Source organism: Microtus pennsylvanicus, chromosome 14 (assembly GCF_037038515.1).
Source record: "Microtus pennsylvanicus isolate mMicPen1 chromosome 14, mMicPen1.hap1, whole genome shotgun sequence".
Taxonomy (NCBI): domain Eukaryota; kingdom Metazoa; phylum Chordata; class Mammalia; order Rodentia; family Cricetidae; genus Microtus; species Microtus pennsylvanicus.
Window position 1 is genome coordinate 13,835,784 of NC_134592.1, and position 17,573 is coordinate 13,853,356.

The 17,573-nt window shown below is 49.7% G+C and overlaps 1 protein-coding gene across 3 annotated transcripts in view; it reads left to right on the plus strand.

Annotated features, from left to right (window-relative positions):
- Clmn (calmin) overlaps nucleotides 1–16,325 on the plus strand; it is a 102,144-nt gene extending 85,819 nt beyond the window's left edge. The window contains exons 8-14 of one of the 3 annotated variants that reach the window (XM_075948627.1): nucleotides 331–413; nucleotides 4,278–5,915; nucleotides 9,771–9,967; nucleotides 12,256–12,316; nucleotides 12,931–13,001; nucleotides 13,438–13,530; nucleotides 14,818–15,136. In XM_075948627.1, coding sequence (XP_075804742.1) covers nucleotides 331–413; nucleotides 4,278–5,915; nucleotides 9,771–9,967; nucleotides 12,256–12,316; nucleotides 12,931–13,001; nucleotides 13,438–13,530; nucleotides 14,818–14,989 — 2,315 coding nt within the window. In that variant the 3' untranslated portion in view covers nucleotides 14,990–15,136. Of the gene's footprint in view, nucleotides 1–330; nucleotides 414–4,277; nucleotides 5,952–9,770; nucleotides 9,968–12,255; nucleotides 12,317–12,930; nucleotides 13,002–13,437; nucleotides 13,531–14,817 lie in introns of all 3 variants that reach the window. The other 2 variants (XM_075948626.1, XM_075948625.1) reach the window with 2 other exon arrangements.
- The last annotated feature ends 1,248 nt before the right edge of the window (nucleotides 16,326–17,573 follow it).

The window sequence follows — 17,573 nt, forward strand, 5'->3', positions numbered from 1 at the left end:
TTTCGTCACCCTGCACTCCACATTGGGTGTTTAATTTGGGACTCCCTGCAGCAGGTTAGCATGGTCACCACATGTGCTTATTCACGGGCCCAGCAATGAGCCGACTGCTCGCAGCGAAGGGAATCAAGGAAAGAGGGCAAAGTCCCGAGTGTAGGATCCCAGGTTCTCCACGTCAGTTCATCTGTCCTTCAGCCAGCTGTGGGACCTTAGCCAAAGGCGTCGTGCTCTTTCTGAGCCTAAATTTCTTCACGTGTGTGCCTTCCTCACCAGCGCCCTGTGGTCCTATGGAGAAAGCATGTGTCTTTGCTAATGCCGTGTCTCTCTCAACAGACATCATGGTTGACATGCCGGATGAACAGTCCATTGTGACGTATGTGGCCCAGTTTCTAGAACGCTTTCCAGAGTTGGAGCCTGTACGTTTCTTTCCTTTACTTTTAATTCAAAACTGTGCGTTTTCACTGGGTCCCCAGGGGACACAGCAGGGGCTTGGGCTGTGTCATTCTGTGTGGTTGGTGGCAACAAAGTGACCTCAAGTTCCTTGCCTTATTTGAGTTTCTAAACCATCTGTGACATACATCAGGCTCTCCGATGGGACAGAAAGCCAGTCATATCTCACACATACTTCTTCCAATTCCAAATTTGATTCAGGTGACAGAAGACAGAAGTTCCCTGTCATCCAGACTTCACTCTAATATGCCCACTGGAACAGCCCACTAGTTCACCAATGTTTACCAAGGCTCAAAATTATAATAGAGAATGACCATTCAAAAGCATGCTTGTGGAGTTTGTGTGGTGTGTGTGTGTGTGTGTGTGTGTGTGTGTGTGTGTGTGTGTGTGTGTGTGTGTGTTAGGGGGGATATTTTTTTGGGGGGGGGGTAGCATTTTTGAGGAAGGATCTCATATTATAGCCCCAGCTGGCCTTGAGCATGTGGCAATCCTCCTGCCTCAGTCTCCTCACTCTGGGAATACAATTATGTGCCTCTGTTCCCTGGCCACCCCTTTTACTGTTTAGAATCCCAGATCATACTTGAAGATAGGTTTGGGACAGGGATGAAGTTGTCATGGTTTCACTGAACACACACGTGTACATCTAACCCTGAGATGGTAGTAACAATAATAACCACAGCCCGTGGTGGGAGCCGTCTTCCACTTACTGCATACCTAGCACCAGCTCAGGGAACTCAGCAAGTAATTGAACCGGACCTGGCCGTAGCTCAGTGCTACGACATTGACTAGTGCTCACAAAGCTCTGCATTTGGTCTCCAGTTATGCAAAACTTCATTTAAAAAAAAAGCCAAGTTAAAAATTAGGACAAAGTCAGTTGGACAGGTGAGGCTTAGGGTGATGCAACTTTGATCTAGCAAAGAAGGCAGTTAACACATTGGTAGATGATCACAGTTTCCAGTAAATTTAAGTGCTTGGTAGAAAAAAAATACACGCCTAAAGAAATAAAAAATGTTAGGGGACAGGGACCTTCTTGTAGCTGGAGGCTGTGTCCGCAGCTATCATTCCTACAGGTCCTGTATGGTTCACCTCCTTTATCCTCTTATTACATATGAGAACGCCACTGTCCAGAGAGTCCTAAAGGTCTCTCCAGGGTCACACAGTCATCTAAATCAGGATTGCGGCAGACTCTGGAGCTCTGTGTTTCCCAAGTTCATGTTTTTGGCTCTCGTAAAAATACCACTGAGACTGGAGCCTTATGCTATACAGCAGAGACTCCCAGTGGCCCTCTGAGCCGTGGGTTAGATTACTGCCTGACCCTTATGTGTGGTTCCCACCTCTTCCGGCACCATGATATTTTGAAGAGGAGTTTCTGGGCTGCCACTTGAAGCTCTGTGACCTAGGCTTGTTCCTTGGCCTCTCTGACATCTGTATCAGATGCCTTCAAACGTGGAAAGCATCACCCACATTTTAGGCTTGTGCAAAAAGTAACTACCTGTGTGAAAAACCTGAATTTGCTCGTGGCTCAGAATGAACATTCAACAAGAGGTGGTGGCAGTAATTGCTATAGAATTCCACTTTCGGTAGCAGGGTTTTCACTAGGCCTGAGCTCCTAACCCAGAGGCAGAATCGAAAAACAATTAAAACAGTGGTTCTCAACCTTCCTAAGGCTGTGACCCTTTAACACCGTTCCTCATGCTGTGGTGACCCCAACCATAACATTATTTCCATTACAACTTCATAACTGTAATTTTGCTACTGTCATGAATCATGATTTAAATATTTTTGGAGGTATAGGTTTGCCAAAGGGGTTATGACCCAAGGTTGTGAAGCACTGAATTAAAAGTTGATAGTATGATTATTCAAGGACATGGTCAAGATTCAGCAAATCTAAGTGTGGCTTCTTCAGGCCTAGGACTAGAGAGATTGAGAAGGACATGATGGCAGGAGCAAGGGTCTTGGTTCACACAGAACAGCCTGTTTCAGCCTGTGGTGTTTGTGTGATACATTCTTTTGTGTTATTGATTTTCCTTTCTTAGTCTTTAATACTTGTGTTTGGGCTTTTTCTTCCTTCTCCTCCTCTTTCTTCTTCTGCTTTAAGTAGTCAGTAGGAGTAGGCTTTTAAAGGAAACTGTAAAATATATTTTATTATTACTGTTGTTTTGGTTGTTGTATACATTGTAGGGGAAGGTCAGGAGTGTGTGCTTGCAGGGTGAGCTCATGGAGGTCAGGGGGCAGTTTGTGGGAGTGGATGGGCCTGAGGTCGTCAGACTTACATGGCAAGCACCTTTACCCTCTGAGAGTGCTTTCTGCCCCTCTTCAGGTCTGGCTTCTATCTGTGATCATTTCCTAAAGAATGTCTTTTGTAGTTTTTGCAGCATACGCTGATTGTTCTAGAGCCTTCCTTGTCGTAATTCCAATCCTGAGCTATAGGTTGGTCTACTTTTGGTGATTGTTGCCTCCCTTGTTTGTAGGCTTCATTCTCCTGCTTATTTCCTGAATTTGGTTTTCTTTCTTGGCAGAGACAGTATGCAAAATAAGAGTAGCTACTGAGCCTTTCTTTTTCTATGTTGCTCTGTCTTCTGTTGTTACAACAAGATGCCAGATGCTAGATAACATATAATGAAGAGAGATTTGGGGCTGGAGAGATAGCTCAGCTGATAAATACACTTGCTGCTCTTACAAAGGACCCGAGTTTAGTTCCCAGCATCCACATGGCAACTCTCAACCATCTGCAACCAGTTCCAGGGTGGGATCTGTCACCGTCTTCTTCCTCTGTAGGCACCCGGCACACACACGGTACACACACACACACACACACACATGCACATGCACACACACACGCACATACACACACACAGTTGAACATTGTACACATAAAATAAAAATAAATAAACCTGGAGAGAGAGAGATTTGACTCTCTGAGAGTCTGAGTTAGCACCAGCACCTTAGAAAGGACCTCATGGGCATTACAGTCAAAGTGTGTGTGAGACAGAGAGGTCACATAGCCAAGACAGGCAGCCAGAGAGCCACTTGGCTCTTCACTCTGAAAGCAGCTTCCTCTGCAATGAACTGGGGTCCTATGAGAAGGATGTCAGTTCCTTCTGAGGTTAGAACTCCCTGTGGCCCAATCACCTTGCACTAGGCCTCATCCATTAAAGGTCCCTCCGTGCCTCCTATAGCCATGCTAGATACCAAACTTCTAACACATGCACCCTTGGGGAATACAACCAAGCAAGGGATATAGCCTCCTCCTGAACCCGAGATGGCAGTTGCTCGGTCTGACCGTTTCAGGAACCTAGACGCGTGTTGGTGCTAGTTCATTTCTGCCGTCTGGGTTCGCGTTCTGAGGTCAGTCCACTCTATCCCTGCATTCACCAGAACCCCAGCCAGCCCTGCAGTCCCCACAGATGTCTGCTCTGCTTCCCAGTCCTGCCTGGGCTCTCCCACTGAAGATGCCCCTGGGGGGAATCAATCACGAGACTCTGGTGAGAGTTACTGTTGGACCACTTTTAGCTTCAGGCTTTCCTAGTGACCCACATGGTCAGTAGAAAGGTGACTGGTCTCTCCTTACCTCAGGCAGACTAGCTCCTTCTCTGGCAGGGTAAAGCGGCTGAGGTGCTGCTCACTGAAGTATACCCAACACCCCACTGAGTGCATTGATAGTCTCTTTGCACCTGTAGTTTCAAAAAAACGTATTTCATGTTTTTATTGACCTGAGATTTTTGCATCTCAGCGGGAAAACTCTGGTTAACGTGGCTTTGTTGTTGTTTTTTGGGTTTGTACTTGAAGGTGGAACCTGTGATTTCATGTTATCTTGGGTTTCTTGGCAGGAAGAGTTTGTGAATCCAGACAAAGAAGCTCCCATCGAGTCCACCTTTGTCCGAATCAAAGAAAGCCCTTCTGAACAGGAGAGCCGGGTCCTCCTCCTCAGCGAGAATGGAGAGCGAGCTTACACTGTCAACCATGAAACCAGCCACCCGCCTCCTGCCAAAGTCTTCGTCTGTGACCAGTCTGAGAGCGCGAAGGGTTTCTCTCTGGGTGTCGTGCCCAGCCACAAGTTGTCGGACAGCACGACTGAGTTTATGCACCAGATTATTGACCAAGTCCTCCAGGAGAGCCCAGGAAAGACCGGATCCAGCACCGAGCCAGTTCCAGAATCTTCCATCTTATCAACAAGAAAGGAGAGCCGGAGGTCCAACTCTTTGCCGATCAAGAAATCCGTGCACTTTGAGGCTGACTTGCACAAGGATGCCTCATGTAGCAAAGACCCTTTCTACAGCTCAGACTTCCGCTTTGAGGGGAGCCCAAGGGCGGCAAAGGATCTGCCGAAGGAGGATGATCATGGCTCATTGGCTGAGGTTGCCAAGGAAAAGAAGACAGAACAGGAAGCCAGGCCAGTGCCTGAAACTGCCTCAGACAGGGGCCCTGAAGACATTGTTGGTGTGGATGGTGTGCCCCATCATGATCAGCCTCCTCAGGACCCCTCATTCTGTAATGGCAGTGTAGAAGCTAGCCAAGGTGAGAAAGGCCCTTCTCTTCCATCTCCTGCAGATCATACTATCCTGGCCAACTCCACAGAACTCAAGGTTCAGCTGCTGACTGTCGAGCCTATGGATAAAGATGACTATTTTGAAGGCATCCCACTGAAGGCTTCCAAGTTTAACAGGGACCTCGCAGATTTTGCCTCTACCAGCCAGGCTTTTGGTGAGGATCCCTCACCCCCTGAGAAGACCCCTGGGGAGGAAGAGGGGCTAGAGAATAACACTGAGAAACCAGGGAAAAGGAAATCAAAGTCTCCCCACGTAGAGACAGAGTCACCTGAATCCCAGTCGGAGGCTGACAAGCACGAGCCTCCTCCCAAGGGCCTGGAACAAGATCAAGACCATCCTTTGCCCCCAGAAGAAATGCCTACAGATAAGAAACCCGAAGTGTATGAAAAGGCCAAGAGAAAGTCCACCCGGCATCGCAGCGAGGAAGAAGGCGAAGCAGAAGGCCTCTCCGGGGTCGGCGGAGAAGTGCCATCCAACCCTCCAAGTACCAGCGTCAGCCTGGAAACGCTGAGGAGTCACAGTGAAGAAGGGCTGGATTTCAAGCCTTCTCCACCACTCTCGAAGATCTCCGTCATCCCCCATGACCTGTTCTATTACCCGCACTACGAGGTGCCCCTGGCTGCAGTACTGGAGGCTTATGCGGAAGGTGGGGAGGATTTGAAAGGTGAAGATCTAGGGGAGCCAGAAGAGGGCTATCTCCAGGACTCCAGGGAAGAGGAGGAGGCCCACAGCTCCCAAAGCAGCTGCAGCTTCTCCTCGCCTATTGACAACGGCCACCCCAGCACCGGTGACCAGGCGTCTCATGTTGATGGGACTTCTGAGGGGCCCACATCAACCTCAAGACCTGGTTCTCCACCCTCTTATGAGGACCAACAACAGAGGGAAACCAAAGAGAATGGCCCCGTGGAGAGCCAGCAGGTACTTGAGGTTTGGGAACTAAGAGCTGCTCCCTCTGTAAGTCTTCCCTTATGATCCCATAAGCATAGAATTAATTTTTTCTTCCATGAGACTCCAGCAGATACTGCCTTGACACCCAAACGGGAGCTACTGCTAAAATTTTGCAGCCAGTCACCCCACTGATCTTATTCCAATCCACACCCTACTCAAAGGGCTTCTAAGAGGACAAATGAGATTGTGTGTGAGGGCCCAGCAGAGCAGCAGGTGATCATTTAAAAACAGCCATTAACGGTGAACTATCGGGTTGTTTCCTAAGGCCCCCAGGGGACAGGGCAAACTCACGTTGGTATGCTTCTTAGATGCCTTAGCTGTGTTCTGGTGCCTTGCTGTGGATTGCATAGACAGGCAGAGGGGCACTGGTTCTAATCTCAAGCAGCTGAGCACACACTTGTCAGCCTTTTGTGTCTCTACTCTGTCAAGGAGGGGACAGGGGCACGGAGCCCTAGCCTGACTCCCAGGGGAGCAGGGAAGGTCTTCATACAAAGAAATACCTTGCAGCCCAGGGAACCCTGGGTGGGTGGGGGAGGGAGTGTCTAAGCACTGCTGGGATGTAGAGATGGATGGGAGGAAGATGACCTGAGCTCAGCTCCAGCAGCTTGTCTGTCAGCTCAGCCGTGGTTCTCAACCTGTGGGTCGCAACCCCTTTGGGGGATCAAATGATCCTTTCACGTAGGTTGCAGATCAGATATCCGGCAGATCAGATATTGACGTTACAATTCATAACAGTAGCAAAATTACAGGTATAAAGTAGCAACAAAGTAATGTTATGGTTGGGAGGTCACCACAACATGAGGAACTGTGTTAAAGGCTCCCAGCATTAGGAAGGTTGAGAACCACTGGCTCAGCCCTTTGAAGGAACCATCATGACCAGCGTCATGGCAAAGTGAGGGAAGAGAGGTGTGCCACACTGCCTAGAGCGGTGCACACAGAATGGCACCTGATGTGGAGGTAGCCCTGCAAAGGGTTCCTCAGACCCAGAGAGGCTGGAGAGTGTGGGAAAGCTACACGGTGGGGGACATTCCCTGAGTGCTAGAATCAGCCTAGGAATGGAACCAGCTTATTCCAGATCAGCTCCGTCTCTGTCTTCATCTTTTCCTCTGTGTTTCACTTCTTATCTCTCCCAGTTAGTCCGGAGTGTCCCACACAGGGGCCCCTAGACCCCAAGTGTCATCTCATTTCTCCCCACCCCCACTTCCTTAACATGACCTTTGACACGCTTTCCTCTCCCACCTGACTGTCCACCCCTCTCTGCCTTCCTTCCAGCAAAGCCAGCTTCTCCTGGTTCCCAGTCACCCATGCCCTGTGTGGTCCTTCCCCTCGCAGCATTATTAAGTGGCCATTCACCCTTCAGAACTCTGTACCTTGGTCGCCTCCTCCCAGGTCCTGCCCTCGCAGAGATCTTGCTGCCTTAGCTGGGGCTAACCACACTCCGCCGGTTCTTTCCTGTTTCCATGGTTTTGGGGGTTTGTTTGTTTGTTTGTTTTGGGTTTTTGAGACAGGGTTTATCTTTTTTTTGAGACAGGGTTTATCTGTGTAACAGCCCTGGCTGTCCTGGAACTCACTCTGTAGACCAGGATGGCCTCAAACTCACAGAGATCCACCTGCCTCTGCCTCCTGAGTGCTGGGATTAAAGGTGTGCACCTCCATCACTGGGCTGGGATTTTTGTTGTTGTTGTTGGTTTTCCATCCCAAGAGTAAGTAGCCATCTGTTATTCATCCTTGGACTCTAGAGACCAGTGTGGTGCCTGACAAGTCTGTCAAATGCAGGGGTCAAGTGCATATCGCTTTGGGAATGAAACAAGAGGATAAATGGGGAGACATAGCTGGGCTTGTGAGTGGTACTGGGAGGGCTGAGAAAGCCTTACACTCGGGGGGGAGCGTGGCTGCAGGCAAGGGAGTGTGGGAAGCCCCCAGAGATGCTTAGGATTGAGATGGCACACTGCCATCATCAGAGCTTGCTGTGGTTCAGTTTGTCAATCCGGGACAACGGGGAGAATTAGAGAACAATGTGCTCCACAGCTGTAAGGCAGACGGAGAAAAGGGGCTGGTGGGTGGTTCCAGAGGTGCCCGACACAGCTGTCTCCTTTCCCTGGTGCTGAGAGCCACTCCATCCACACACTTCTTCACACGTGGGCTGCCAGTTCTGCCCAGCAGTGCCTCCTGTGGAAAACTGGCAGAAGCCGGCAGGGCTGGATGTGGCCTTCAGTGAGATCTGATGTCTAGGATGGAGATGTGTGGGACAACTGGAATAATTAATTCTCCAGGTTGCTCAGGGACAAAAAGCTATGAAGGGCAAGGCAGGTAGGTGGGTGAGCGTGCAAATCACGTCCTGGCCTTGGCCTTGGGCGAGCAGCCTATGGAAATGCAAGTCCGGTCCTTCATTCTTTTTGTTTTACTGGTTGTGACAGGCTCTCAGGTACCCCAGGCTAGCCTCAAACTAACTCTGTAGCCAAAAATGACCTTGAATGTCTGACTCTCCTGTTTTCACCTCTGAGTACCATTCTGCCAGGCTTATGCAGTGCTGGGAACAGAACCCAGGGCTTCTTTTTTGCTCGTTAAGTTCTCCACTAACACAGCCACATCCTCAGTGCCTGGCCCTTCATTTTTATAGGCTTTCTGCCCGTAGTTGCCGAAATCAGATTGAGCGCCTGCTGTGTGCGGAGTGTTCGATGGGTAGTTAAGGGTGGTTGGGGCAGCCCTGGGTTGGAACCATATGGTCATTCCGAATACTTAGAATCTCATCCTGGCCCTGTCTTACTGGTGGCCAGTGGGAGGGCGAAGGGGGGGGAGAGCAGCTCAGGCTTCCGTCCCCAGCTCTGAGCACAGCCCTGCATCCAGAGGGAGCAATATTGACACCATCATGGCTCTGACCCATAGCCTTGCTTGCCTGCTGCTTCCAACCCCATTTCGCATTTTGGTCTCCAAGCGCAGCCCCTACTTTACCCTGGGGATATGCAAAGTCCATAGTGGTAGAGAGCCCTGTGTCTGTCTCCTACCAGAAAAGGAAAGACTGTCTGAGCAAGCCAAAGACTGGGAAAATGGCAAGTTTGTCTTGTTCTGATCGTTTAAAAAAATAATAATAGCATAAACAAGATCCTCTTATCGTTTCCCCTCTAGGAAAGGTTTCTGCTCAGCCATGAAGGATGCTGGTCTCGTGTGGCTAAGAGCACTTTCAGTTCCTACCTGGAGCTTTGTTCAGGGTAGCTGACCTGGCCTCCAGATCCCTTATCTGGCCCCTGCTGAGCAGGTTCTCCCTGCTGTTCCCCCACTTCTAGATTTCAGGGGGGCATGGCTGATGGCTATCAGGTGCTCAGTGTGACAGCGGCCAGATAGTCCCCTTCCCAGTAAGGACTAGATGTGGCCTTGTGGTCCTTCCACCAAAGGCACAATGTCAGTGTCCTCCCACAGACTCTGCATTTGCACTTGGCCAGCTGGCTCAAGTTCAGCCATTGCCTGCTGTAAGCCATTGCCCTCTAAGGGATGTGCTGCAGAGGGAAGAGGGTGATGGTGACTATACCCGTCTGAAAGCTGGGAGGGTGAGGGTCAAAGAGTGACCATCAGTGGTTTAAGGTTAAGGAGCAGAGTTGGGCAGGGTTTCATATCACTGAGCTTCTTGGCTCCAAAACTTGCTGCCTTTCTTCCATCGATTCTGAGCCTTGGATCTCTGCACAAGGAGCAGGGATGGGTTGAGCTTCTCTCCTGGGCCATCCACATCGGAAGGGATTGACACTGGCTGGCTTAGAGTAGAGCCCGGGCAATGATGCCATCTGCTTCAGTGGGGAGTCTGACCTGTATTTTGGTTATTTTGTATTCTAGCCCCAAGAAGCCCCAAACCCGGAACTCCCTGAAAAGCCATTAGAAGAAAAGTCAATGGAAGTCTCAACTAGCAGTAAAAAGAAAGAAAAAAGGAAACATGTGGACCAAGTAGAGAGCTCATTATTTATAGCCCCTGGGACTGTCCGCTCCTCAGATGACCTTGAAGAAAACCCCTGTGAACACAAGGTTCCTTCCAGGTACGTCACTGAGATCGTCTCACTGAGAAACTGAGGCAGGGGCTTGCTCTCTTAGGGTGAGTGAGCATCTTGAATAGACAGTACATTACTGGGGGGGGGGTGTGCAAGAAAGCCAAGCCATAGATATTGGCTGAGGAGAACAGACAGAAGTGTCCGTGTCCCTGGGTGTGACGTCGGCTTGGCCACACACCCTACACAAAGTCTGGTCACTGGTCACAGAACAGGTAGCAGTTACCTCCCAGTTCCTGCGCCCCAGCGCACTCAGGCACATTGTGGTTAAGGATGCTGTGGTGTGGGTAAACCTCTTTAGCCCAGAGGGCTCTGCAGCAACTTCATTGTAACAGGTAGCACTGAGGTGAGCTTACATGAGGGCATCCTGAAGCCTCTACCTGCTGGCCCCAGGGTAAACAAAACTTCTGGGAGGTTGTCACCTGGCTCGAGGTTACAGCGTGGGACCATTCTCAGGGTGCCTCTCTCCTATACATGCTTTTCTGGTCACAACTCAGCTGGACTCCCTGCATAGCTTTCCTCTGGCCTAGGAACCCACAGGACCCCCTGATCATTCATGCGTGTGTTCCACACCTCTGGTCCTGGCCGCCTATCCTCCGTTGGGTTCATACTTTGCTTTAGGCTCCTTCAAACTGGAGGACTATCGCTCTGCATTCAACTCTGTTCCCTGGATCGCTCCAGCTCAGCCTCTGGGGGCAACTCCATTACACCTCCTCCAAGCAGATGTCCTGGAATTCTTACGGGTTATTTTTGATACACTCTTGTATCATAGCACCTGTGTGTTTTTTTTAATAGAACATTCATCTTTTTATCATTTTGGGCCGCACTGGGGATTGAACTCATAGCCTCATGGATGCTAGGCGAGTAAGCTAGGCTACCACAGAACTACTTCCCCAGCCCTCTTTTGGCTTTTTATTTTGAGGAAGCATCTAAGTTGCCTAGGCTGGCTTTGAACTCACTTTCCAGTCCAGGCAAAGGCAAGGCATGGAGTTCACTTTAGCATGGCCCTGACTTGCAGCGGGCACTCAACTCTTTGGGTAGATGAATGTATGAATGACTGGCTCTGCTTCCGCCTGTCTTCTGAAGGTCAGGAGATGGATCCTCAGCCCCTGGTTCATGGGAGAGTGAAGGGCAGTGCTCACACTCACTACAAGGCTCACGTTGATGGGCTGTAATGTAAAAATACCCAGGAGAAAGCGTGCTAAAGCAGAGCAGAGACACCGTTCCCTCCCACCAGGAATGCGCTGTTGAGTTAGGAAGCGTTACCCACACATGAGGGCAAGAAGGGGCTCTACAGCACCCAGCACTGCGTCTTGGAGGATCTGGTTACTCTGGACACTGCTGAGATCTGGACCCCTGGGTCCCTTTTGACGCTGAGGTTGCATTTTGCTTCATGCCTGTACAACGGTGGCAACGCGGAATATGTGATACTACCTGGATTAGAAAGATACCAAGGCTGACTTGCAGGGACTTTCTGAGATTATATACTCAGGCCCAGGGCCAGGCTCCTGGAAGCCATGTAGTGAGAAATTGCTTAAAGGAAAGTGAGATGACATTGTCGTCAGGTGTACAGCACAGCCCGGACACCTAGTTCTGCTTGGCAGCAAGCCAGGACCCAATGCATCCTGAAGCAGATGGCGTGATCCATTATTCCGCAGAGGAAGAACACTGAACAGGGATGTCAGTTCCCGACTAGCGTCGACAGCTGTCAGCAGGAGCCACAGTTGATGGCCCAGGATTCTTCTGCCCCTCTTTGTGGGCGTCAGCTCTGCTCAGAAGACCAAGGGGCATTCCACGTTGGCCTCAAAGATTTGGGCGTAAAGTCAGTCTCCTTCTGTAGGAAAGGAAAAAATGGTGGTATTCCCTCGAACTGTATTGTCAGAAAGTAGCCACATAGCAAGGAACACCACATCGCAAGAAAAAGTCCAGCCTCCGGGCCTTGGGCCCAGCCCTGCCCTTAACCTGCAGGGGACTGCAGGTGAAGCCCCAAACCTCAGGATGTTTGTATATAAAGACCCCAGTCCTGGCCCAGATCCTAGATTTTTTTTTTAGAAATATGTGGTCTGCTTTCTATTAAAAACCCTGATTTGCATTTGGGTATAGATGAAGGCCCAGTGTCCGCGGCCACACCTGGCTGTGTGCTTCAACAGTGTGGCTGAGTAGGTACAAGCTGTCTCTGGGTCTGAAGCCACAACTGTGCTTCCAGCTGGGGTAACTGTGTGACTGGGCCCCTTGTGCCCTGGGCGGTGCCCATTCACCACGTGTTTTTTGCTTTTCAGGAATAGCCACAGTGACTCCAGCATTTACATTCGGCGACATGCTAATAGGTCTTTGGAATTGGTTAGTATGTGAATTTCTCCTTCTCTATGGCCCCTGCTAAACGGTACCTATCGGCCCATCCTCCCTCCTCCCTCCTCCCAGCCCTGAGCCCTGAGGATTACTGACCTGCACCAACCTTACACTGGGATAGAAGACAGACACACTTGAAACCATGTTAAGCACAGTCCAATTGGATATCCAGTTGGGGCAAGAAGAGGTGTAAATAAAGCGTTGATTTCAAAGCCCAAAGGCCTCTTTGTCATAAAAAAAAAAAAGACACTTTCCCAACTCTGCACCCACACCTAGAAAGATCACAGTCAAACTAAGGGTGCCCGTCACTAGAGGATCCTCATGACATCTGCAGGTGCTGAGACCTGCAGTGGCTCTTACTTCAGAGCCTGTCCAGGAGGTGGGTGGGTCTCTTCCCAGTCACCCTCGGGCAGGGAGGCAAGGGTGCGGGGAGGCAGGGCGGTATCTCTTGTTTGGCAATTTGATTTTTGAAACTAGATGTCTGCAGTATCGAGAAAAGTGTGGCACGGTCGGCTTTGTAAGCTTAAACTCACCTTGTTTTCTGTTTCAGAGATTTCATCTTTACTAATTGGGTTGCGGGGTTTTGTTTATAAATTTCACTGTAGGACCATTTTAGCTATGTTCAATTGAGGAACGCAGCCGATCTGGATGAGCGGAGAAACAGAGTGTTAAACAGGTTGGTGACCTCATTCCATGAGTTTGTGGGGTTTAAGTATATATATATATATATATTACATACACATATGTCTTCATTTAGATACATGTATATATCTGTACATAGATATATATAGAGAGGGGGGATATATATTCGTGCGTATGTCTGTGTGTGTGTCCTACCTCATGGGGCCTTTAAAAAAAAACTATGCCTTATTTATCATGCTATTAGTTATTTGGGAAAACAGCTAATTCCAAATGAAATGAATGTAAATTGATGGGGGGAAAGTTAGATCTTGAGTTAGGGCAGAGGGGTAGAACAGAGCTCGGAATCTGTGAGTGAGAAGATGGGTGTGGGTTCTGAGTCTGCACCTGTGCTGGAGTGCTTCAGAGGTAGAGTCCAGTCGCCTGGGTAGAGCTACAGCACCTGACCCTGTGTCCCTTCTGTCCCACTGCAGGTACAATTCTCAGAAGCTCACTGAGCTGATTTTACAGTTTTACGGCATCAGAGCAGACATGAAGCGGGAATACAAACATGCCAGGCTGTCTATGAAAGTATTTGTTACTGGTGGAGAGCTAGATTGTCTAGTTGATTGTTCTCGAGTTATCGTAACAACCAGTCCGCCTAGAACCCCGGAGATGGGAACAGAATCTTTAGTGCTGACGCGGCCCTGCCCGTTAAAGTCACAGAAGTACCTCATCGTATTGGCCCGTTCCTGTGGGTTTGCATGGGCTTGGAAGGATTTAGATGATGGGGGTTGGTAGTCTCTACCCAACACCCCCGGAACGGGGCCTTTAGACCTCCACTCTTTTGGCCCCTAAAAGACAAATACAAGGAAGACACCCTGCTTTCTTCCCGGGCCTAAAAGAGAAATGTTAATCTCAGTTCTCTGCCCAAGAAAGCCTTCAGCTAGGGAGAGTGCTTTTAGCTTTGGTCAGGGAGGGCGCTGAAAAGAAACAAGAATTTGACGTGTGCAGGAGTTTTTCCTACCTCCAGCTAGGAATTATAAACAAATATCATTCATATTTTCCCTACAGACAACTTTAAGCCAGAGAAATTGTGCCCAGTGTCTGTTATTCGGGTGTAAATCCCTCTATGGGAGCTGTCACAGACTAACCCGTCATTGTCGGGAGATGGCGTAGGCTTCACACAGCCCCCATCCAAGGCCTGGAAATGGCCCCAAGAAGCTCATGTTTCAGGCTTCTGTGTATTGGTCCCCCACCCACCCCTTCTACCTTTTCCCTGGTACATTTGGGTCTGAGGTTTGGTTTTTACCACCACCCAAACTCTCCTGCCAGCACCGTTTATTACCTGCCAGGCAAAAGCAAAATGGCATGTTAAACACTGCCTCCTACCACATAAAAGAAAGGTAACTTTGACCCCGAATCAAAGCTAGCAGTTCCTCTGAAGATGATATCTCAAAGACCAAACTTGGGGTGACTTTGTTTCTGGTGGCTGCTTTGAAATCATCTAAGTTCCTTTATTACCTGAGGCATAGCTGAGAGCTGGTAGTCCTACCTCCTCCTTCTGAGGTGTCCCAGGAGATGTGGCTCAGGAGCAGCTCCATCACAGAGTCATTGTGTGGCCTGTGACAACTGCCGCCCCATGACTGTCACTGTGGCCATCTGTGAAATGGGCCGCACAGCTCCTTCTATTAGGGGTCATGGATACAGATGGAGTCTGTGTGGGTGTTCCAAGGGCTTCCTGGACGGAAGCATACACACAGATGGGAACCTTCTGATGCATCTGCAGGGTGGCAGTTGGGTTGAGGTTCGGGATGTGCTCCTCCTAGGGACCTCACCAGTGACCGTCCTATCCCCTATCTGTCCCTCTGCAGGACTGGCACCAACTCCTCTGGAGAAGCCTTGCCCCTGGGGAGCCAGAGCCCACCCAACGACTCCCTGACACAGTTCGTACAGCAGCCCGACGTGGTCTATTTCATTCTTTTCCTGTGGCTCCTGGTCTACTGCTTGCTGCTCTTCCCCCAACTTGATGTCAGCCGGCTCTGAAACGTGTGTCTGGAGAATAAAAAGACAGGACCCTAACCCGGGTGGAGTTTGCCTCCTGCATCTTAACTGTCTGTTCGGGGTCGAGCCCCTTCTACAGAGATGGAGGACCTCAGAGGGAGCACAGGCCCCACCTCCTGTTGCTGTCTGGTTCAGTCTCTGCTCAGTTTCCCCTTGGTTCTCTAAGACCTGAGAGCATGCTTCCTCCCTGACTGTGTGCTCCGAGCTCAGGTTGGAGACTAGGTTTGTGAACGGGATTCCTCCTTATGTGCCTTGTTTGAACGATGTGCGTCCTTACTAATGTGTACCCCAAACCTGGGGCTTAGCATGTGAACATGTAGGTTTCCAAGCTCCTAAAGGAGCTTGAGTTACTTACTTTTATCTCAGGGGAGGGTCTGCCTGATTTCAAGAAAGAACAGAGTCCATACTAGGAAGGAAGGTACCCTGTTCTCCGCGTGCGAGTGTTTGAGTGACGAAGCTATGGCTCCCGTGAACCTCTCCCAGCCTGACGACCTGTTGTGTTCACTGGCACACATCTGCCTGCTCCCCAGAAATTACACCTGGGCATTGGCAGACTCCAAAGAAGAGGGTTCTCTGCCAGCTTGGTTGTGAGCCATGGCGCCATGGCACAGTCTTTCATCTTGGTGTTCTTGGAGGGTTGTGTGTTTAATTCACTTTTGCATTGATTGGATTGAGGAGGAGCTGTACTTTGCAATCCTTCTCCACCAGTAGGACCTCCCATCAGATGAAGGAGGAGAAGGAGTCAGTCTAGATTTACGTTAAAAGCAAGATTTTGGCTGTCTTGGATAGCCCTGAGACTTCCTCCTATCCTGCGGGGTTTTCTGTACAGAATCTGAAGTCCATATGAGGCTGCATGTGGGGCCCCAGAGTGCTGGACATGCCGGGGTCAGAATAAACTCCCATGGTGGAGCTGGAAGAGTTTCTGAACTCAGGATGCACACCTTGGCACCAGCATCCTTCATAGTCAGCCATAACGGAGACCTTGAAAAGACTTTGTGGGAAGCACCAGGGTGTATAGGCCAGGGCAGGCAGCTTGTGAAAGGAGTGGCTTCTTTTCTCACCCCCCCTTTTGTCCTCAGCCCCCGCCCCAGCATCCTCTTGCCCTCTTCTCTGTGCAAAGGCTCAGGTCTGAGAAGATTCTAGGTCCCTTCTCCCCTTGTCATCCCTCTCTAAAAGCTCATACTACACAGCCCTTATAAAACTGTAAACTGAGCCCGGCAGTGGTGACACACACCTTTAATCCCAGCACTTGGAAGGCAGAGGCAGGCAGATCTCCGAGTTTGAGGCCAGCCAGAGCTATGCGGACAAACCCTGTCTCAAAAAACCAGAAAGAAAGAAGTAATAATAAAAACCACAAGCTGTTAGTCAGGAGGAGGCCTCAGGGAACATCTTATTTAGCTGAACTCAGAGAGGCAAAGCAGGCTGCCCGAGGTCACACAGCCCACCAGAAGCAGACTGGACGTGAGCTCACAGGCCACATGACCCTCAGTCTAGAACTGTCGCCTTTTTTTTTTTTTGAGACAACTTCCAGCAAGGTACACAAATGTCCTGGAAGCAAAAAAAACTAAGCTAAGTAAAATGTTCTCACTCAAACAAAGCCATCAGTTTTCGACCTTTTATTTAACCTTCAGGCTTATCCTTAGCTCCTTCTAGAGTGTTCTTGACACTGCTCATTTCTCTTGTTGCTGTGGCAGAATAAACAACTGAGGAAGGGGGTTTGGAGCTCACTGTACCCGGGTCACCGTCCATGATAAAGGGGGTCACAGCAGCAGGACTGTGAGCTGGCTCGTCACACCGCTCAGTCAGGAAGCAGAGAGACACGACGCTGGTACGCTGCTCACTTTCTCCTTTTTGTCAGCCCAGGATGCCCAGCCCATGCATGGCATGGTGCTGCCCACATTCAGGGTGGGCTGTGTCTCTTTAGTTAAGACCTTCTGGAAAGACCTCTAGCGTTACAGCCAGAGGTGTGGTCCCATAGTGATACTAAATGCCATCAAATCGACAATGAAGGTGGAGCATCACGTCTTGCCTTTGGCATGTGAACATTGTTGTTAGTCCAGGAGTCATTCTCTCTAAGCAAGCCAAAGACTTGCTTGTTTTTAAATAAAATTAAAACAATGTATGTGGCACATTGAGTCATGACGGCCAGAAACCTGGCCTCTCAACCATTTTGATTGACATCTGCCTCCCCTTCCCAGAAAGAACTGAGGCCTTCCAAGGGGGAAAGCTTTTCTGAGCTTGGAGCAATTCCAGGTTGAAGGCCTGAAGCTCCCTAGAAAGAGAACTTACCTAAAGAGCTCCCTGGTCCTATTGGAAGTTCAAAAGCACAGATGATAAAGGTTCTGTGTGAGATGTTTTATGTCCTCGCACACAGCAGTTCCCTCCCAGATGAGGTACCAAAGAAGAGCTGGCCCAGATGTGAATCATGTGTTTCATGGGACTAGACCTGGCTCAGAAGTCTGCACGCTGCTTCTCTCGCCTCCTACAGTTGCTAACAGCCTTTAAAATGTCTTCAGGTAAGATGCTCAAGAGTCGCTGGGTTCAGGCTGGCAGGAAGTCGGCTTTA